This window comes from Dermacentor variabilis, chromosome 5, assembly GCF_050947875.1.
Source record: "Dermacentor variabilis isolate Ectoservices chromosome 5, ASM5094787v1, whole genome shotgun sequence".
Lineage (NCBI taxonomy): Eukaryota > Metazoa > Arthropoda > Arachnida > Ixodida > Ixodidae > Dermacentor > Dermacentor variabilis.
This window is the reverse complement of record NC_134572.1, coordinates 5,998,290-6,021,797: the sequence shown is the minus strand read 5'-3', so window position 1 is coordinate 6,021,797 and position 23,508 is coordinate 5,998,290. Positions and strand designations below refer to the sequence as shown.

Here is a 23,508-nt window from a genome sequence, read left to right as displayed (position 1 = left end):
TGTGAGGCGGACGGTCGGTGCGGTCTGGTGTCGTGCTTAGTATTTGGGACGCAGTATGAGAAACTTGGATTTCTCTGGCGAGCACCGCGAGACGAACACGAATTGTGATGTAATCTGCAACGAAGTGTTATACAATTGTACGTACCCAGTTTATGTCAAGTAGTGCATGTTAAAATGACAATAGCATTTGTACTCCAGGGAAGAAACGTTAAAAGATGGTTAACTAGGGCCGATCATGAAACACAGTTTCTACGTACCGTCAGCTGCTACGAGAAAAGTGCTCGGGAACGTGGGCCAATCTCGGAGGTAGTGCAGACTAACACAGCGCCGCAGAGAGTAAGCTGTCACAACGAAAGAACACGATAAAGTGACAGAGGACGTGCGAAATCTGCAGGGAGCTGGTTGGCTTTGGAACGAGGGAAGTCTGCCTGCTGTCGTGGCCTAATTGTTAGAGAACCGGGATGCTGTGCTCGACGGCAGAGTTTCCATTCGCCCGTCGCTCACACATGAAATTTATTTTTATTAAAATGAGGAGAGACAGGAACCTACCCGCCGCAAGGTGCCTGCCGTATCTCCTATTAGACTTGTATCGTTGTGATAACAATTGTATGGACGCTCGAGGCGCGTTCACGCCATCGGAGCCTCCGCCGCGTGTGTCTTGCTGACGACACACGCGCGGCTCGCACGCGGAGAGGGTCTCCATGCAGAAACGTGAAGTTCGTGTGGCACGCACAAACGATGAAGTGGCGCAACAACGCCACGCTCAATCGCCTCAGTGGCAAAGCAAAGGCAGCGTTCTGACCAAGCAGGTTGGGGAACTGCTGTGTCCGGCCTGAGCAGTTAAACTCAAGCCAAAATTGCCTATTGTTTTGACGGAAGCGGACTAACGCCAAACCTCGTGCCGCCATCGAGGATGGATGGACGGATGTTATGAGCGTCCCCTTTGGAACGGGGTGGTGGGTTGCGCCACCAAGCTCTTGCTGTGGTAGTGGTACCCTCGAGGTGCGACGCCTGCAGCGCCCCTGGCGGCGCTTATCGCGCCAGCGTTGCGAGGTAGCTGCCGCTGTTTCCTCTGCCCCCGAAAGAGTTGAGGCACGTCCACGTTAGCGGCAAACATGCCGTAACGGCGAACCGGCCACCAGTGCCGTGGAACGTCTGCCGCGCGACAGGTGGCCAAAGTAGACGGCAGTTGGGCCGGCGCACCGCCCGCTGCACGACCGACGGGCCAATGCGCGAAGATGCGCGCCGCCGGTGGAGCAAACATAGGCTGCAGCTTCTGTTCCAAGCAAAATCATTTCCGCTAAGTGATGCGCAAATTGTAGGTACCCATCGATAGCCATTGTCAAACGTCAAACACGAAAGAGAGCTCCGATAGTTGTCGAGCTCGGCTGCAGTGCACGGGTTCCGACGGCATTCGACCGGCTCGGCTGTGCTCGCATCGCAGCCGACGGCGCCGCTAATATTTCATTTATTTCATTTCATTTATTCAACCTTAAGGGCCCGAAGACATTAAATAAGTGGGGGCGTGCATACAAGTCGAACAGCTTCATAAGAGAGAGCGTAACCTTTTATTTCAAATCAACAAGATTTGAGTCCGGCGTCTTTTTAGTGGGTCTGGGCACCCGCCGCGGACGCGGTTCCGAGACCTTGTCTCGAAGCGGCTTCCTCGGCTCGCTGGACGGCCCAGAGTTGTGCTGTCAGGTCAGAGCTGAGCAGTGCGGTCATCCAGCGTGACCGGAGTCCGGCGGTGGAAGAGACGGAGGGGTCGGCACTGCCCGACTTGTTTGTTAGGTCCCGGCACTCCCATAACATGTGATTTAGTGTGGCAACCTCGCCACACGATGTGCACCTGTTTGTAGTGTACATGTCTGGATACATGGCGTGCATGAGTCTGGGGTTTCTGTAAGAGTCTGTTTGTAATTGTCTGAATTGTACTGCTTGCGTCCTGTCTAACCTAGCGTGAGGGAATGGGTATATGCGTCTTTGTAATTGGTAGTGTGCCGTGATGTCGTGAAAACTGGTCATACGATCCTCCCATGTCCAGACGTTTGCAGTACCACGCGGGGGCTCTTCCTCCGATGCTGCTCGGTGAGTCAGGCCTCGAGCAACGCCGTGAGCCGCTTCGTTGGGGGTGCTCATTAAAGTGTGTGCCGGGATCCGTAGCAAATGCCTTCGGTTATCAACGTCGGCCTCTCCCTGGTGTATGGGATGTCGCTGGAGTATCTGATACGCCTCTTGCGAGATGCGCCCATTTGTAAAATTGCGAAGTGCCGTTTGCGAGTCGCAGATCACGTATGTAGCTTTGGTTTGTGTGAGGGCTAGTGCTATGGCCGCTTCTTCTGCCGCTTCGGCATGTGCCGTGTTCACGGTGACGCTCGTGAGGTGGTACAAACACGCGGGCATGCGCGAAGGCAGCGTCATCCGACTCATACAAGCCTTCGTCATTTCTCAGATAAGGTACACGGCAGCATTTCACAACTGGACGGTTGCGGAAAAAAACAAGCTCAACGCGCTCATACGCAAGGCGTACAAATGTGCGTTGGGACTTGCGCCTGGAGTTAGCACCACCAAGCTCTTAGAACTAGGCCTGCACAATACGCTCGAAGAACTCGTGGAGGCGCAACAAGTGTCCCAACTTGAACGCCTATCCAAGACCCGCCCGGGCAGACACGTACTTGGAAATCTCGGCATCACATACCACTCGCAACACGGCGTCAAAGTAGACATTCCAAGACCCATACGCGAGCAACTATACGTACCCCCATTGCCTCGCAACATGCACCTCCAACACCACACGGGGAGGCGTAAAGCCAGGGCAAAACACATGAACAAAAGTTACTCTAACGACAAGGAGGCGGTCTTCACCGACGCAGCCCGCTATCGAGACAGGAAGAGTTTCGTGGCGGCAGTTACTAGCCACCGAAGCTTCATAAGAAAGTTACATAATAAAGTGCACATTGGTTGTAATAGGTACAAAAAAAAAGAAAATTTCAAAAAAGAAGAAAACGGAACATATACACAGTACCAACAAGGCGATAAATAAATAGACGTGGTATTCATGTGGTTATGTTGGCATTATCAAAATCGTTTAGTTTTTCGCGAAATGTTTTGCGGTCGCTGCACGAAACAATGTCATCCGGGAGTGCGTTCCAAAGTGTTACGGCATGGGGGAAGAATGAGCTGCTCATCGCCGTCGTTCGGCACCTTATCGCCGCCAAGGGGGCGAGTATGAGATAAACGGGATGATGTTCTGAACGGGCGTTTTAAAAGGGCGTGTCCTGAATGGGCGATGCAATGGACGTATTTAGCGTATTGTCTTCTTTGTGTATAATTATTGCGAAGACCGACGACAACGGTAAGAAAATGTTGCGGGTTGTAAGCGTCGGTGATTCATTCCGAAGTGCCGTCAGCTTTAGCTTTGAAGCGAAGCGAAGAAGGCCTAGTATAGTGTTCCTGTATATGCTCCCGGAGGCAGCAGAATTGCGCATAAGTTTTCCGGCGCCGCTCGCACTAGTACTCGCGGAGCGCTATCACGTGGTGCTAAATGACGTCAAATGTTCCACTGCACCGCTGCGAAGCCAACTTTACGGGCTCGACGCCGACTCGTTGTTTCCGTCAGTGCCATCAACATTGCAATTAGCGGACCCTCGAGCTTGCGGTGCATTCATCGGCTCCGCGTTGCCAGTACGGCATTCGATGGTATTAAGTCGAGGTCATTGGTCAAGCGATATGAAACAGGTCATATTGACACTTTTATTCTAGTATGACGGGGTACAGCGCACCAAACTGCACAAACCGCACGAGAAGAGGGAATGCTTTTTACGCGGTACCGTGCGGACAGACAGATGTGCGCCGGCGACTGGTATGGCTACTGCGTATTGGCCGAGGCCGGCCGGCTCCGAGAGGGACCAGGGTATGCAAGCTGCGTTCGCCTTGTTTACACTAAGGAAACATTTATCTCGATTAACACCCCTGCTAACGCTGAGATGCGTACGTATGGCATGAGGGGTTGTTCACCTGTGCGATTTTTGTCAAATGTGTGCAGCGCGACGCAGACGCGGGACAAAGAACGAACGACACGTCGGTGTCGCGCTGCACGTGTACGCCAAGAATGTTAACTTACCAACTCGCCGAATTCGCTGTGTTGCTTGTACAATTATTCTGAATACGCGGGTCTAGAACAGTGTGTTCAAAACAGTAAATGCCAGCAGAAACAATTTGCCCATTGCACCCTGGTACTTCTCTCCTCTGTATCTATAATTTCTTATTTTTTGTCGCCGTTCTAATTTATATGTAACGTTGATTGATGTGCTAGTGTTCATTGGTTTGTAGTAAGCAAACTCCTCGCACGCTTCCGCTTATGAGACAGCTGTAATAGCTTCAGCATTTACCGCCCGCGATATCATGCTTCTTCGATCAGCCTCACACGACATGAGGAATGTAAAATTCTGCCTGTATGTTTAATGAGAGCTGTGTTAAAGTAACTTGCCCTGAGTAGTATGAAGGAGATCAAGAAAAATGTGTTCTCATATTATAGCTTGCAATGTGTGAACAATTACTTTCCAAGTTTCCCCTCTTGATGTGATTAGTGTAATAGAAATAACCTGTTGTTACTCTTAATAGCTGTTACCTTTCCAGTTGCTTTGAATTCTGCCCCCAAGGCTCCAAGAACCAGCACTCTTGCCCTGCTGCCAGCAGCCATTGATCATCCACTCCCTTGTAGGAAATAAATTTGATCTAGAAGATCATGCATCTTGAATCTTTTTCCACTTGCAGATTTGCTGCTACGAAACAGCTGTTTAGTCTGCGGTATGAGTCAATCGTAGAAATAAACACTGCATAAAATGTGGGCATGTGAACATCTGAAATGCGTTCCTACACGTGTCTGCACCGCACATATAAAGAACGTGCAGCCGCTGTGAACGACGGTTAGTGACAAATGACGCTCTGTTGACGATCTCTGACATAACTGGAAGCAAGATAGTTCGCTTCGCGACAATCATTAATCGGCAGGTTTCTGCAGCCGAATATGCGCTCAGATAATTATCCACCTTACGTGTGGGAAGCTTCCTTTAAGCGCCCTTTAAAACATTTCTTGCCTTCGGGCCTCGGCAAGAAAACTTCATACGCATGCATGCTCAAAAACATTTGGCCGCTTTTTGTTGCAAGGTATACTGCGCGTTTGCACTCGAACTTTCGAGCTGTTCGAGCCACGAACGTAGTCAGGATATTATTTCGGAGGATTGAGGGGGGTTCTACCCCCTATATGCATGTTAGTGCGTGTGTTTGTATACATGACTTTATATATGTACAGGCGCCGACAAAAGTGGTATACTCCACGCAGCAGGAGCCGGAGCAGCGGCACACTGCATCGCGACGCCATCTACATTGACACGAGTCAAGCGACATGCCTGCAGATAATAGAGAGCTTTAGTTTAGGGGACGCAAGGCGTTGGGGCCCCTAGCGCTTGGGTGCGTTTGCGTTTGCGTACGCAAGCACGTTATATGTTAGCGGCCCCAAACGCAAGCCGCAGTGAGCTCGCATGCGCTCGCAGCACCATCAACGTCTGATCTTTGCTGCGTTATCATTTTTTAAAACATGAAATCAAGCATATGAAGTAAATCACATAAAATTATTCTTATTAAAAGGAGTTAATAGAGAGGTTTAGAGTGTCCGGTATTTGGGTAAACGCAGGCGAAGCCGTAAACTGGAGAGGCCTGCATGGTGCATTCACCTGGTGGCCCAAAGCTCAAACAGACAAAAACAGCTAATACTGCAGTAACCAAGTGTATTTTACTTTGCTGCGGGTGTAAATTTTTGGCAGCAACACACTTACGCCAGTGCCGACAATTTACACCAGCAGCGAAATAGAATAGATTTGATTACAGCAATATCAGCTGCTTTTGCCCGTTTGAGTTTTGCGCCACCAGGTGGATACACCATGCAGGCAGCTCCCGTTTACTTCCGCCCCAACGCCCCAACCACCGTTACTAGTAATCTAGTAACGTTGGCCCCAACTGCATTTATCCGAATACCGGACTCGCCAAACCTCTCTAATATATATAAAAACGACGTCTGTCGACACCTGGCGAAAGATTTATCAGATTATCCACCCGCTAGCTACTCGCACGTTCTCGTACACCGCGAGGTAACAACGTGACCGCTTAGGGGCAGCGATGTTTTCGGCCGCCCCAACAACCAAAGAACGCAAGTGGACGTAACGGTCTGCGCATGCGCAGTACCGTCGCCCCTAGTTCTTGCGTACGGAAGCCGCTTGCGTCCCCTAATCTAAAACTCTCTAATAAAGGGCACCCATTCGCTGTCTCGATCCCAGATGCTGCCTGTAGATGGCGTTGCGATGCAGTTTACCGTTGCTCCGGTTCCCGCTGCGTGGAGTATACCACTTTTGTAGGTGCCTGTACATACAAACTAAAAATGTCGGTGGGTTGGAACCCTACCCCCTCCGGCTACGCTAATGGTTCGAGCGTAGCTTGCATTTAAAAAAGTGGAGGACGCTTAAGCTTCGCCTTCAAGAGTGGAACGCAATAGCGTTCCCGTCGTCTCGCCAAGGGATGTAAGACATTGCGCTACGGCGCAACGATCACTTATGAGGCGCCCTGCATCGGACTTTGCACCCAGCAATCACGCGGTGAGCGCCGAGCAACGCACCGTTCGGCGCGGCAACGAAACGTGCGCCTGAGCAAGCGGAACGAACCAAAGAACTCGGTGTCTCGGAGGGAGAAATTATCTACGCGAGCCAAACGTCGTGATCAGCACGGAAAGCCGGGCCGCGAGGCGCCATGAAGGCCGACGCGATCATGGGGCTGACGCCTCGATGGGAACGTCCTCTATCTCGCTTGGGAGCACCACGCAGACGCATGACTCCTCGGAAGCAGTTCGGCACACATCGCAGGGGACGCTTTTTCACCAGACACGCTACGGCGCAGCGATCAGGTCAGAGGCGTCCCGCATCGGACGCTGCACCTAGGAATCGCGCTGTGAGCGGAAAGAGGAGCCACGTCGCCAAAACGCGAGGGTGTGAGTGACGAGTGAAGGTGGAAGGGGAGAGAGCGAGAAAACTTATTAAGCGCAAGGGTAGTGGAGCATCCTCGCACCGGTCCCCGCACGGCCCGGAGGGGAGAAGCGGTAAAACCCCTCAAGTTTTCAAAAGTAGCGCCATTCTTAGATCTTTCTGCCACCCCGCTCACCCTGGCGCGTCCTCTTCCACGCCTCCTGTCGCCCCAGCCTCCTCCGCTCCCCCATTGGCCAATCTGTGTCACGTGGAAGCAGGCGCCGCACTTTTGTATATTTTTTCTTTCCAGTGCGCGCCGACCTCCATTGTTGGGCCTGCGCGACGAAAGTACGGCAGGCGGACTGACGGAGTGCGTTAGCGTAATAGAATGTGTTGGGCCGAGAACTTAATTGCGATGCCATGCTGCTGCGCCTTCGGTTGCCGCAACAGACACAGCGAGGGCAAAAAGCTTTTTGCTTTGCCGTCCGGCTGGCGCAACGCAAAAAGAAGTGTGTATTCGCAGGATCGGGCGGGCTGACTTCGAGGAAGTGGCAAAGAGCGCACGGCTTAGTGAAGTAAGGGCCACGGCTACTCACAACCTCTTATTTTGAGCCTAGCTCACGCCTTCCGCTTCGAAAAAGTGTGTGTTCATGCTCTTCGTGGTTTTCAGCGCGTTGTTTGACTTCTTTTTCGGAATGTGCTCTCTTCGTTTCATGTAGTTTCGTCTTGCGGTGAAATGCACGCATCTGCAGCTGGCCTGTGACATAAAAGCGACTTTATTCAGGGTGTGTTTTGAGCTCCACCAGAAGTTAGCACATTCTCGACGCTTTTGCAAGGCTCAATATGACTTACGATGCAGTCTTTTAGCTTCGAATGTACGCCCGCATGTATTGATTTGGTTTGTGGTGATTAACGTTTTTAACGTTCCGAAGCGACTAAAGCTAGGATGGAGGTCGTAGTGGATGGCTCCGGATAACTTTATCTAGCTCGCCTGGGGATGTTTAACGTACACTTTGATAGTAGAGTCGTACGTGGGCCGGTAAATTCCTCGTTGGCATTTCATAATACTCGCGCGAGCGTGCTAGCGCTGCTTTAGAAGTTGGTGCCTCGGCGCGATTGTATTTCTTCAATAAATTTTATTTACTAGTTGTAACAACTTGTCATTATTTCGTATTATTGACGGCGCCTCCAGGGCACCAAAGCGGCAACGGGGACACCAAAGCTGAACCAGGGCTGGATGGGGCTCGCCGAAGCCTGTGCATGCCAAGGGGATAAGATCGCGGACAGCCAATTTTGTATGCGAACACTCCCTGCGACGCCTGCATTATTGTAATGTCACGTGCTCATCAAAGGCCTCCGTTAGCCATTACATGTGCCCTCCTGGAGCAGTAGTTGTAAAAAAAAAAACAATATATCGTCACGATTACCAAAGCACACCGCAATGAAAAAAACGGCCCTGTGGCCAGGCATTGCTGACCGCACACAGCCGGAATCTCTCACGCAACGGCCGAACAAAAGTATCCTGCAGGTACGTAAATGAACCTACGAAATTACGTACACATACTTTCACGCTGTCAACGCCTGAAACTTTGGTAATTACGCGCGTGTTTGAGTACACCGCGTGCTTGCGTCGTGTTTCAGCAACGCGAACTCTCAACGTCGCGTGCTTTACGCCTTAAATACGCCTTGAATATTGGTCCTTTTCTCTATTTCATCCGCAATTCCAACACAAAATTCTAAATGCCAGTTACCGACTGACGAAGAAAGATCTCGATAGAAAAAACTGCTCCGCAGGGCTCGAACGAACTTTTCTGCGGATTTCCTCCCGTAGAGTGTTAGCCGTCGTCTGCTACGGCAGGCCCACCACCGGTGGCGCCACCATCGAGGCCGCGCCGAGCGGAGGAGGAGGGAAGTGAATGGCGCTACTTTGGGAGATTGAGGGGTTTTAAGAAGCGGGTGAGTGACGCGCCACGTGTCGGGGAGCGCCACACATTACGAGGAGGGGGTTTTCTGCGTTTGCCGCAAGATGGCTCTGCGTGTGCTCAGAGTGCAGAAGAAATGTAGCGGAAACGTACTTCGCTACTCGTGTAACTGCGACTTCTGTAAGTTACATGCTCATAAATACCTGTATACACCGCAGTATAACTCTCTACGGCACGGTTCTAAGGCAACACCACATTCAGCAGAGGCGCTTTTGTACCTCTTTGAAGCATCGAAGTCGTGGCTGACTGGTAGAGTCTCCGTCTCACACTGCGGAGACCCTGGTTCGATTACCACCCAGCCCATCTTGGAAGTTCTTTTTTATTCATGAAGTGCCTCCCGGGATTTATCGCTCACGGCCAACGCCACCGACGACACCGGCTTTTCTGCAACACGAGCTCCTTAACGCTGTCGCGTCAAAACGTGCCATCTTGCTCAGCACTTGCGAACAATCCGCCTGTTTCATTTTCCTGTGCTGCCCTCTGCCGCACGCCGCTGAAAACATTTTGGAAGGGTCCCGGGGCTTTCGCCGGTTGATTTGTGTGCCTGCGCCCATGTTTGGTGCGCGCCAGTTGTGCGTTGCGTGGATCGCGAATCATTATATTAATGGCTTCTTAGGGACAGCATGCATTCCTGAAGCCATGTAGCACTCAATGGCTACTTGGTGAGCAGGCCTGAGTGCACTATTCTGCAAACAGTGTGGCCGATAAAGACAGGCTGAGTTTCGTTTGGCGGCACGGCTGCCTTGGAATTTGTCACTGATTTCTGCACTTGGACATCACTTTTTGTATTCTTTTTACACATTATTTAGACGTTTAGCATATTCAAAAAGTGTTCGGGCGCAGCCTTCTGCGTCGGATTACATGGACATCTACAGCCGCACGTCATTGTTATCGTCAAATATTGTGGAAGAAGTCCATCGCTGATATGAAATAGTGTCAAAATGTAGCAAAACATGCATATCTGCACATATGTGTTATGTTGTTACACCCTGAGACGAGTCAATATGAGCGGCCGAACCACTTAAACAACGACAACTGTATATCGAGATACATATATCCAGATACATATATTACGGGCTGTTAACTCATTCTCGCTTTTCTTGAACTCCATTATACTTACAGATTTAGCGTGACATAGAGCATTATTAGAGAAAACTGGGCTCGCATAAGTGCTCATTTGTAAGCCATGTTCTCTCACGAAAACGCGCAGATGCTATCGCTCACACGGCGTTGGTATAAATGAGGGAGGCGGTTGTTTATGCTGCTGTATACCGAATACACCGTCTCTTGTTTGCCGCTTGACGCGGAGGCAAACAGTGCGTCTCTGAAATTGAGAAATGTGTCGGCAAAGCAACACGTACAGGCCCACCCATATACATATCGAATGCGACCGACAGCCTACAGGTACGGTGACATACAGACGCTGGCACAGCGCTGTGTCGCCGCTTACCGCTTATTGTGTACGCGCCGTGCGAAGTGAAGTGTAGCTGATTTCAAATCGCTAAGGCCAGAATTGAACTATAGAAGCAGTTTCGTTCGACCTAACTGCTCACATTTCAGTTCAGGTCCGCCGGTAGCGAGTGCACGAACTCGACGGCGCCAGGTTAACCTTCGCTGAACAGGATCGACATTGGCTCAAACTTTGTGGGCACGGTTTGAGAGGGTTAAAGCTTGTGCATGTCAACTTGGTAGGCGTGTATGACTAATTTTGAGCACGACTAACTATATATACAAGCGAAGACGCTGTCGCTATTGGGTTGTTGGTTCGACGGCCGATCGCACGGGGTTCGGTTAAACGATGGTCGGCACGCTGATTTTGCCGGTGCCTTCGACATAAAAGCCTGCCGCAGTACAACTCGCGCTCCTCGGTTGCGTCGTTGTCGACCTGGTATGACTAAAAGGTATCAGTGACGCACAATAGTCAGTCAGTCATTGGTGCGAGCGTCTTGTCGGTATCGACCCAGTGTTGCCGCGCCCTACGAGTACGTGCAGTCAGGAACGCGCTGCCACCACCAGCAAGTGAGGACCGACGCTGCAAAAGGACGTCGGCAACGTGATGCACTTAAGTGTCGCCCAAGTGTAACGCACGGGTTTTTCGTTAAATCAGCGAGCCATTCATGAAAGGCGGCAACTACCAGGCTCACGGTGCAGTCCGGACAACTTTTTCTTTTAAAGTGGAGTTGCGGTTTTACGCTACGCACTTTTTCGGCACCGCACCGACGTTGAGCTACCGGTAGAGTTTCAATGCGGTACACGGCACGAGTGCTTGCAGCAGCGCGCGTCCGAGCGCATCCTTTCTTTTTTTTTTTCGGGGAACTTCCCGGCGCGCGGCCACGCGCGCGACCCTTCCAAAACGTTTCGCGACTAATCCGCTAGAGCAGGGTGCATGCGCCGTCGCGCCATGAAAGAGGCGGATTGCCGGATGTAGCTCGCGACCAGCAAACAAAACTGGCAAATGAATCATCGCGCGGCATTTGCCTCCGTCGCGCGCGAGCAGTGGCTTCACTGTATAGCTGCAACATAATGCCGGACATACGCGCAACTCCGCACCCTGCGCGATAGAACATTGTACTGCGGGAGCCTATTGTAACGCACAGTTGAGTGACGGTGCTTTAATCACTTTACCTTGGGGGAACTTGTGCCCGCCAAAAAGCTAAACGAGAGCCTCACTAGAACGTCCAAAGTCTTCTCGCAAGAGACCCGCACTTCGTCTTCTTCCCTCGTGTCTCGCGCTGATGATAGGTTGCTCCTATTGCGCGTGACTTGCGAGCCCGTGTTGCCCGCTTCACTACCGCTATCTTTCGCAGGTAGCAGTAAACGACTGGACGGACGCAGGAGGCGGCTGGCGCGCGTAATTTGTAATCATCTTGCGTCAATATATATATATATATATATATATATATATATATATATATATATATATATATGGAGTGGAGTGAGTGGGACCGTGGAGTGAGTGGGACCGGGACGTATTTGTGCGGCTACCGTACAGCGAAGCAGCCAATCAGCGACCGAGGAGTGGTCACTCTGGTACCGACCTCTCCGCCGCTGATCGCCAGGGCGCCGATATCGTCTCTAAGTCCCTGTACACACACACACACACACACACACACACACACACACACACACACACACACACACACACACACACACACACACACACACACACACACACACACACACACACACACACACACACATATATATATATATATATATCTATATATATATATATATATATATCTATATATATATATATATGTGTGTGTGTGTGTGTGTGTGTGTGTGTGTGTGTGTGTGTGTGTGTGTGTGTGTGTGTACAGGGACTTAGAGACGATATCGGCGCCCTGGCGATCAACGGCGGAGAGGTCGGTACCAGAGTGACCACTCCTCGGTCGCTGATTGGCTGCTTCGCTGTACGGTAGCCGCACAAATACGTCCCGGTCCCACTCACTCCACGGCATGGAAATCTCGCCGTTTGCGAACAAAACCACCGTCGAATGGCGGTCCGCGTACGGCGTGCGGCGATTTGCCGTGCCGGTATACATATATAATGTGGACAGGCCTTTGCCTGCATGCGTCGCGCCAACGTGTCGCACCCACATGTAGTGAGAACACCGTACGAGGAGCACAAGCGCAACGCTGAACCTTGCTGTCGCTGTCAGTGCTACGCCCTTCGGGCGAAACTAACTGATTTGTTACCACTAACTACAAACTGGCAAACATACCGATTACATTTAGGTCATAAGCAGTTGCGGTAGCACAACAAAACAGCAAGCAAGCAAGCAGTTAGGATGTTCCACAACTTTACGATCAAGTAAGCATGGACTGTGTCGCTGCTCCCGAGCTCAGGAGCAGAACAAAGTGGGACCCCTTGGTGGCGCGGCCGATAGGGAACTTCAAGCGATTCGTACCGGTAGCAATCTGTTCGAGCTTTTCAAAGGACTACATCCGCTATCAATCGTATCTTGTGGGCGGATCTTCTGTCGTTTGGCTAGCGCTGGGCTGGCCACAACGCCATGTGTCAAGGTGCTCTGCTGGAGGTGTTTGTGAAGCTGCTAGTCGACAGCTCTGTGCTCTGTGTCTTTACTACCGGTGGTGCAAAGTAGTGCCTCGGATACCTGCCCGCTTTGAAATGGCAAAACTTCCAAGTGTCGCACTGTCTTGCTGCGGTTTTACTCAGGTGAGCTATTTTCTCAGTCGAAGTAGTGTACCACCAGCTACGTACCGTTACTGATAACTAATGTCTGTGGTGATTTTCTATAGTGGCTGGGACTGTGTGCGCCCATTGTCGTTGTTGCCGCCCCTGGATTGCAAGTCCATTGAGTACGCATTCTGTGCTAGCCATTATCATTTACAACACGAGTGATGTGGCACAGGAGAGGCAACCTTTAATTATATCATCTCGAAGAAACGGGTCGAGCGGAGCTTTAAGGCTTGGAGAGCATATTTTTTCTGTTCGGCAGATTCTTCCCGGCTGACAGCCATTAACAAACGGCTAGCTGTTCTTTACTGGGTCACTAAGCAAGGCGAGCCTATTTCTATGGTACAAGCCAAGTGGGATCTATTGCTTGCTTTGAAACCCGAAATGAAAAAGTTCAGCAAGAAGGTGGAACAGATCCAAAAATCTCTTTAATTCCTCTCCAGTAAATATGACTGGGTTAGAGCAGACCTCAAAAATATGACCTTCTGAAGTGACACAATTGTGGCATGAGATTTTACACCAACAATGAATCATCCGACAGCATGTACACGAAATAAACGAGTTCAAACTTTATAGCCCGGCGTCAAATCTTGAATACGTGCTTTGCCTCTCGACCAATGAAGAAAACCTTGTTGACATCCTAAACTATATATTTAAAGAAGGTTAATATAACCTCAATGCTCATCGGTTGATTGCCTGTGCGAAAGGACAAACCAGTAATTATCATGATTAGGTTCACTAATCTTGTTGTTCGTCACGCATGGCTTGCGACGTGCGGGTAGTTCCGCTGTCTTTCCCAGAAGGATGAGGTCTTGTTGCTCAATAAAAGTAACCGAGATTGTTTTGGGCTGCCAGGTCTGTACAAGTACAGGTTACAACAGTACAAGTTTGTCTGGGACAAGCGAGGGAACATTTTCCTTCGTAAGGAAGAAGGCGACAATGCTATTCATGGGAATGGGCCACGGCAGTGTTACATTTAGCTGACTTTGTCGCGTGGAAAAATGTCTTCATATAATGGGAGATAAGATAAGAGAAAAACAGCTCTACCAGACGGGACGAAACAAGAATGAGCAGACAGACACGTTGCTGGGAGATAAGTTTCTTTGTAGCTCTTCATGTCATGAGCAAACACTGGGAGCATCGATTTTAATCTATCGTTGGTACCATAAGCGGCGTCTTAGCTTTGGCGTTGATTAACGTCATTCACAAAGAAACGCAACTCTACTGTTCTGATGGTTACCACGCGTACTTTTGTAACAAAAGTAATAAACGTGCCGTAGGTGTAGCCATGTTCGTTAATAATAACTGGTTGTGGCCGCCTCTTGATTTCGCTTTCACTCATGCTTAATCACTTGTTCTTCGTATTTGCTGTTGCTTTGATTGCTCTCTATAGGCCGTCCAAAATGAATAATTTTGCTGATAAACGGCGACTGGCGGCTTTTCACTTGGGTCCATGTGTATAGTTGGTAATAATAATATTGATTTGGTGAAAACCAACCAGAACGTTACTGTTGAATATTTGAGCACAATTGCCGACACAGAAATTGAACCCGGACGATTGATAAATCGCCAACACGTGTTGAATGTTGAAGTGATACGGTCGTTTTTTCATGCTAAGGCATCGTTCTGTTTACTGCTCTGTAGTGTTATACAAAGGACAAAAACGGAGAGAGAGACTGACACGCATGTGCGCACACGTGTGTCAATCTCTCTGTCTCTTTAGCTTTTCGCATAACACTATAGCGCAGTAAACAAACGACGCCATGCCAACTAGCTCCAGTTGAAGCGTTATGGAATGTTACGGCAATCTACGAGTAAACTTGCCCTCTAAAGAAAGCGGTACAGCGTACCTTGTTGTGGAAAAATGATGTGTCTATTTCTTACCGATTGTCGTTTCCTTCGCCTACTGACGTTACATGCAAAAGTGCCCATTTCTGCACTGAGAGAGAGAGAGAGAGAGAGAGAGAGAGAGAGAGAGAGAGAGAGAGAGAGAGGAATACAGGAAGGCAGGGATGTTAACCAGTCAATAGTCTGGTTGGCTACCCTACGCTGGGGGATGGGGGAAGGGGAACAGAGAGAAGGCAGAGAGAAAGTGTAGATACGTGTACGGACAGCACTTGCGTTAAAGCCGCTCGCGCAAACCAGAAGTTCTGAGAAAACACAAAAGTGCCTTCACTGCCTTGTGAGCCGATGATCGGTCGGGACGGTGCTCTAGTATCGTCTGTTCACTCATAGGACGATCATCTAATTTCCTCAATCTGATGAATAAAGATTGTCTTTGTGCTTGAAATTCAAGACAATGGCGCAATAAGTGCTCAGTGTTCTCCTCGCATCCGCAAACATCACATGCAGGACTATCAGCCATACCAATTATATATATAGAGCTGAGTAGGCATTCGTGAAGGCAACTCCAAGCCCTAACCGACACAGAAGAGACGCTTCACGTCAGTGTAGACCGGCTGGAGGTCTGAGTTGAAGTGGCGGGTTTAGTCTGTGCAGTATTGTGCGCCTCGTATGTGCGGTATTCCACTCTACTAAGGAGATCGTGCGTGCTAGAATACCAAGTTGTCTCTCGGCGTCGGTCCTTGAGAGAGGAATGGGGACGCAGCGGACTCCCTGGTTTGACGTCCGAGCTGCCTTATCGGCGTCATCATTTCCAATGATACCGCATTGACCTGGTATCCACTGAAAAGTGATATCATGGCCTTTTTCTCTTAAAAGATGGACAAGTTCCGAGATTTCGCACGTAAGCTGATCGTGAGCTGCATGCCGGAGAAACGACTACACACATTGCAAGGCCGGCCTTGAATCGCAGAAGACTGCCCATTTTCTAGGACTTTCAGCATTTATTACTTGAAGCGCGTCGGGCGGAGAGCCGCGAGCTCTGCAGCTGTAGATGTAGTGACATGGGAAATCTTGAACCGCTTGGTTATTCTCATAGCTTGTATAACTACAGCGCCACCGGAACTGGTTGATGAAGTTGATCCATCAGTGTAGACGTGTGTGCAGTCGCTGTATGTTTTGTACAAGAGAAGTAAAGTTAGTTGCTTGAGCGCTGATGATGTGAAATCCAACTTTTTCTGAAGTCCTGGGATTGTAAGGTTCACTTGAGTACGGCGTATACACCATGGAGGAATGGAAGGCCTTGCCGCAGGTGTGTAACCTGACCTCAAAGAGGCACAGTGCGCGAAGGCAGTCGCATTGAATGGCGTGTGGGGCCTATCAACTGGGAGACTTGCTAGGTGGTGGGTAGGGGCCCGGCCGAAATGTCTTATGTGCACACGCATTGTTTCAATGCTAATGTGCGTTCTAATAATGGAATCTTGAGCGACTCCAATAACTTCAGTCGTTGACGCACTCCGCGGTAGACCAAGACATATCTTGAGGGCTTGGGCTTGGATGCTTTGGATTATATTCAGGTTAGTTCTGCAGTTGTTGGACATGACCGGTAGGCTGTACCGCAGGAATCCAATAAAGAGGACCCTGTACAGTTGCAGCATAGAGTGTATTGGCCCTCCCCAGGTCTTCCCTGCAAGGAACTTAAACATATGGCAATTCCTGTCAGGTGTTGTTTCACGTAATTCACATGAGGGGTCCAGGAGAAACTTTTGTCGATGACGACCCCAAAAAATCTGACTCGTACTGTACGAGATCAGTCGTCTGTCGACGGATATCACGTACGGAGACATGGATTTCCTGGTAAATGCCACCACTGCGCACTTTTCGTATGATATGTGAAGTCCTTGTTCTCGAAGGTAGGATGATGTTAAAGTGGCTGACTCCTGAAGCCGCGCGCGAAGCTGCAGTCGCGTCACAGCCGACGTCTAAATTCAAATGTCGTCGGCATAGATGGAGAGAAATCACTGACACGTCCCAATTTGACACGTTACTAAGAATCTATGACTATACACCCGGGCAACTTTCTGTGGCAATGAAGGGAAAGCTGCGGAGGCAAAGCGCGCACAAGTGAGAGCGCTTCTGAAAAGAGTTCCGTGTTTTCATCCACGTTAGTTTAAGCTGGGGAGGAGAAAACGTAAACACCTTTTTAGCAACAGTTAATTAAGATAAACGATACCATCCATGTAAAAGTTTACTTATTTTGCGGCTTTTCCTTTCCGCGTCTGGGCAAACGCGAAGCCGTCCCACGTGGAGCTGCCTCGATTCGGCGTCTGTCCCGAGCAACCAAAAGCACTGTCAAACGCTGGCGGACTACTTGGCACCGTAACAAATGTGCAGCAGCCAGGCGCCCGTGGCTTTCCCTTCATTGCCACAGGAAGTTGTCCGCGAGTATAGAGTAATTTTTTTCAAGCATTGCATAATACTCAAGTGTGTCAATCTTTCATGAATTTTTCATGCACGCATGCGCACATGTTACAAAATAATAGGGGTAGTAAATTAAAGATAAGCTGCCCATGGATAAGCAGCGGCGTTCTGTTTGAAATCACTTTGAACCAGAGCGCGTAGACTAGTTGCCAGCGTTCCCCGAAGAACGAGAACCCGCGTAGCGCTTTAAATAGCACGCGCTACAGAGCTATCTTTCTGCTCCGTACCGGAGAGGAGCTCTCGAATCCTTCAAAAGCTTTTTTTATGGGGTTTTACGTGCCAAAACCACTTTCTGATAATGAGGCACGCCGTAGTGGAGGACTCCGGAAATTTCGACCACCTGGGGTTCTTTTACGTGCTCCTAAATCTAAGTACACGGGTGTTTTCGCATTTCGCCCCCATCGAAATGCGGCCGCCGTGGCCGGGATTAGATCCCGCGACCTTGTGCTCAGCAGCTGAACACCATAGCCACTGAGCAACCGCGGCGGGTTTCAAAAGTTTGGTCAATGACTTCAGAAGCCACAAGCATGACAGTAGGCGCCAAATAAAGTTTTTGACTCACTATCTCTTACGTTAGCCGATAAATTGAGCGCCTGTGGTGTACATGTTCCGCATTGTAATCTGGCACATCATTCAGCTTACAGGTCAGGGCAATCAGTCTTTGAATGTGCCTTTTGCCAGAACGTACTGAGTATGATCTTTGTTGCATATTACTCAGATTTAAAGGTTGTGAGTCATTTTGTTAAATTAAATTTCAATTGATGTGCTTCAAAGCAAGACTGAGAATCCAAGCGCCGTACTACTGGCCCTAACAATATCATTGACTGTATCCTTACCACACAAGTCGTTCCGTACAGCCTAAAATTACCGTTATACCGTTATACAAAGAAGCCAGAAAGCAGATAATAATTGCAGGATTTCCATAGTCTCATGTATTGCTCTAATGCTAGAGAAAACATGTTTACGTGGCTATGCTCGCATTCTGGGAAGTTCTAGCTTTATTCAGGAATCAGCGCAGTTTATAGGTGTCGTGGTATCCAGCTATCTCTGGAGGATGCCTCAGGCTATCTAAATGATACAGCTCAGAGAAATGAATTTGATTGCGCTCTTTTGTTGACGCCTCACTGAAATTTGATTCCATTATCCATGTCTTGTGGACCAAGTTATAATAGTCGACGAAAGCTTCAACGATAATTTCCTAAGATGACTGGCGCTGACTCCCGCAGCTCTTTAGCCTTGTTCAACGCTTTTGAAACTTCTTAATCCTCGGACTTCAGATAAGCATGCGTGAAAGTACGCCAGTCGTATTTACCAGCAGGAAACAGCGCAGTTTTAATTGCTTATCATTACAGATTTCTCCTTCTACTAAATAGCCGCAAGTTATGTAATGATCGCGCTATCGAGAGTTTGTTCAAAGGGAAGCTTTGACTTCATTTGGGTTAGGTTCAACGGTAACTCACCTCGTTTGCGAGTGACTCTGAGGCAAAGGCAACGTCCAAGGCGTCAGCGAAGTTCAGGCTGGAGTACAGGATGCCGGACATGAGGAGGCCGGTCGGCGTCGAGGAGTCAGTCAGAGAGTAGAGCACGGCACACACGACACCCATGTTGACGCCGAAGGACAACAGCAGCAGAGTTCCCAAGAGTCCTTGAGCAGCTCCAACCATACGTAGCACAGCCTCCATGTTAGCCCGGCAATCGGTCAGCACTGTGCGAAGGTCATCGCTCCTGCAAGTCGGGGAAGAATGCGTGAAACACCATGAATGAAAGACCGATCCGCGTTGCTGGCGTCACCAGCGGTACTATGCTCAGTGTGCTCTATCTAGTGTTGGTTGTGCGGCAGTTGAACGGTGTACTACAGTATATACACGTCTAGCAGCTGCCTCGTTCTTTGCGAATAAAGAGAAAGTCCACGGGTACTGAAGAATTTCTGACCGCTAGCGCAATTAAAAATGTGGGTGCCTTATGGCAGCTCTTTAAAAACGCGCCACAGGCACTCATGGAGAAACATGTTCCATCTGAAATCTTCACTGGCATACGCAGGCGAAACAAGGCGTGGTTAACCAAACACATCAAAGGTCTACGAAAGCGCAGATATCTGCTAATTATCAGGTATAATAGAAGTAATAACGCCGAATTACTTAATAAAGCAGAGTAGCTATGGACAGAAGTAAATTTAGAAAGAAAGAAAGCCAAAGGTGCATTTTACTCTACCCTGAACGATAAGCTTTAGCGCGACCAAAAGGAGCTGTGGAAGTTCGTTAAACGAAATGAAAAAGATGAATGTGCCATTCCATCCTTAACTGTTGGAAATGATTACGTAACTGACGAAGTGAAAAAAGCCCGATGCTTCAACAATTACTTTAGGTCCATTTTCTGTACACCCGCCTATAATCCTGTTTTAGAGCTAGTTGGCTATAGTTTGCCCAATGTGCCAGATGAATCTGTATCTTACGACGGAGTTGTGAACCTACTGTCTGAATTAAAGTCACATTCTGCTACTGGCCCAGATGGTGTTCAATGCGTTGTGTTGAAAGCTTGCGCACCAATTGTCTCAAAATTCCTTATCATATTTCAACTGTCACTTTCATCAAAAGAGCTACCATCAAACTGTAAAACTGCTAATGTAGTCTCAGTTCACAAATATGGCCTTTGGAGCTTGGTTTCCAATTATAGTCCGATTTCATTAGCTAATGTAGGCTGCAAGACGTTAGAACACATAATAGATATCAGCGTTTATCATCACTTAGCGGAAAGCAATTTCCTCACTTATAATCAGCATGAGTTCAAGGCCGGCCAGTCCTGCGTGACTCAATTGATTGAATTTTCCCACGGTCCCTTCTTTTCATTTGACTCCGGCACACATATACGCTGCATCACGTTGGATTTTCGAAAGGTATTTGGTGCACTTCCACGATTTCTTACTCCATTTCGAAGTATCCTAGCTTGGCCTACCACAATGCATTCTTAAATGGCTAGAAGATTATTTGACCAACCGATACCAAAAAGTAGTGATCAATGGTTCAGCTTCAGATGTAATATCATCAGACGTCCCACAAAGGTCCGTGCTGGGACCACTTTTATTTTTGGTCTATGATAATGAGGTAGGCTTACACATTACATCCAACATTAGATTATATGCCGATGACTGTGCGATCTATAGGGACATTAGAGACATTAACAATAAGATACACCACTACCTTACAGACAGATCTAGACCAAATAGCATATGACGTTAAATATTTCCAAGTGTTGTCATGTTCGGTTTTGTAGAAAGCGTGAAGCCACAGGAAATTACTGCTATTTAAATGATCAACAAATAGCAATAACTGAGGAAGCGAAATACCTGGGAATTATATTTTCATCGAACTTAATTTGGAACAACCATATAAACTACGTAACCGTAAAAGCTAGCTGCGTACTTTACTTTTTGAGAAGAAACTTGCGAAAGCATCGCATCGAAAGCATCGCATCGAAAGAGGTTTTACATTTTTCAAGTGTTCGCCCTACCTTGGAATATGCTGCTGTAGTGGGACCTTGAGTCTGTAACTCTTGCTAATAAGTTAGAATCTATTCAAAATAAGGCAACGCAGTTCGTTACAAACTCTATTAAATTAAGACTAGTGTCACCACCCTAAAAACATGCTCAAATGGTACAGAATTGATATCCGCCGTACCGTATCTACGTGTCCACTATTAACTCAAATTGATCGGAACAATTCCGTCGTTAACCACCGGGTTTTCCTAAAAACCTATCTACTCATCACAAAGACATGACCATAACAGAAAAATACGCGAAATTTGTAGCCGAACGAAAGTACTTCCGTCTTGTTTCTTTCCCCGCAGCTATAAACAATCTATCAAACTGTCTCACGCTGTGGTGTCGACAAATGACAAAAATTGTCCGTATGTGCTAAGACGGCATATTTGTGATAGCGCGTAGCGCTTATCCTGACTTGTACAAACTGCACGCTTGGTGTGTTTGCCCTTGTTGTGTTCTTGCAACCATTATTGCAACCATTATTGCAACCATCTTGCAACCATTATTCGTCTTTTTTTCTTTCTGTGACATCTCCCCTACAGCATTGCCTTCGGCCGATATTTAGTATGATAACAAAAATTAAGCTTCACCCTTAACTTTAGGAGGTAAGCAGCGTAGCCTTCCAATGGGGGAGACAAATTAACATGTAGGTTTGTTAGCTCTTTACCATTTCCGCGCGTTTTATGCCTGTTGTTGTTTCAGCGTAATAGTGTCCATACATAATTTCATTTTGTGAATAAAACATGCGAACTTTATAGATGAAACTGTAATTATTACATTTCAGCAGCGACTATTTGCCAGAAGTTCTGAAAGAAAAGAATTAAAGGGCGTCTACTGCACCAGACAATGCGGTACGCTGCGTGGCATCACGCCGTGCATTTCAACCATAGCGTATTTTGGGGTAGCGCGAAGATGTCGAAGCTTCAGAGTGGTAGAGGGCGTTTAGCTAGTTTTGCCATTTTCCCCAGCAGGCGCCTTTCAATGCGATCTGAGGGGAATACTAAGAATCCTAAGCTTTCTTTGCGAACCCTCCTGGTCTTTACTGACCGCGGCTGATGCTGCTGCTGTCGTGCCGAATAACTCACGCACAGAAGAGAGAGAAAAGTTTAACGATATTTGGGGATGTTAGCTTATATACCTGGCATACAGGACTTCACTCATGCAACGAATTGGCTTATATGTAGCCCTATCTGTATACCGTACACCTACAGCTGTCCCGCAACTCTGCACGGAACTCCACTGTGAAAGGACAAATGGCACCTAAAGGGAGAGAGAAAGAAAATGAGTACATATTATTTTATTTATTTTTATTTTATTTAAATCATACTGCAGGCCGCGTGGCCCAAGCAGATAGGGCAGGGTAACAAATAAAAATACGCGTACAAAAGGCAGAATTGCAAAAATATGAAATTCAAGAAATGAAACAATATAGCACGAAACAGCAATGTTAGGTAGGAAATACTAAGAATATGAGTTTGAATTGATTCAGGGGAGTTAAGATGATGGAAAGGGATGAGGTTCCATTCTTCTATAGTTCAAGGAAAGACGGAAAACTTAAAGAGGTTTGTCCTGGCAACGTAAGGGGAGAGAGCGAGGGGGTGGGAATGACGGGTTTTCCTGGTTGCAGAAATAGTTATGTATAGACTAGGATCTAAAGCAAATTTACGGTTTATCAAGGAGTAAAGGAACTTCAGGCGTATTATTTTTCGCGTCGTTTGTAGGGTGTGAAAACGATTTGTCCGCAGTAATTCAGTTAGACTCTTCTCGGCCGTATTTGGAAAAAATAAAACGTATGGCTCTTCTCTGTATCCTTTCAAGGGCGTTAATGTTGTTTGTGGTAAACGGGTCCCAAATAACGCACGAGTATTCCAATTTGGGTCGAATAAATGTGGTATAGGCTAATGATTTTACTTCATGGGATGCATGTTTAAGCTTATGGCGAAGTAGACATAGCTTTCTGAAAGCAGCAGAGGCAGTAGCAGCAATGTGGCTATTCGAATTTAGGTTGTTAGTAATTATAATTCCAAGATACTTGTACTCGCTCAGTTCAGCCAAGGGATCTTGGCCAATTTAATAAGAAACTTTCATGGGTAGTCTTTTGTTTGTTATACGTAGAAGCACATATTTATCTCAGTTAAGTTTCATTCCCCACTTGTTGTTCCACTCAAGAATGTTGTTCAAGGCTAAATGAAGAGATAGTTGATCATGAACTGTATTAACATCGTTAAAAATGATACAGTCGTCTGCGAACAGACGAATATTGACAGGGGCCTCTATTACATCAACTATGTCGTTACAATAAATAAGAAATAGTAGTGGGCCAAGCACGCTGCCTTAAGGCACGCCAGAGGTTACTGAAAGAGAATCGGACTGCTGCCCATCAATCACTCCGTACTGTTTTCGACGCGTCAAGTAAGCAGAAACCCAGGACAGGATAAAGGTAGGAAG

General features: G+C 48.1%; 1 protein-coding gene across 1 annotated transcript in view; it reads right to left on the bottom strand.

The window, feature by feature from the left end:
* The window catches only part of Gr64c (Gustatory receptor 64c), a 52,282-nt gene that overhangs the window by 13,726 nt on the left and 15,048 nt on the right, over window positions 1–23,508 (bottom strand). The window contains exon 2 of the mRNA XM_075691622.1: window positions 18,983–19,247. Within this exon, the coding sequence (XP_075547737.1) occupies window positions 18,983–19,247 (265 nt within the window). The remainder of the gene's footprint in view (window positions 1–18,982; window positions 19,248–23,508) is intronic.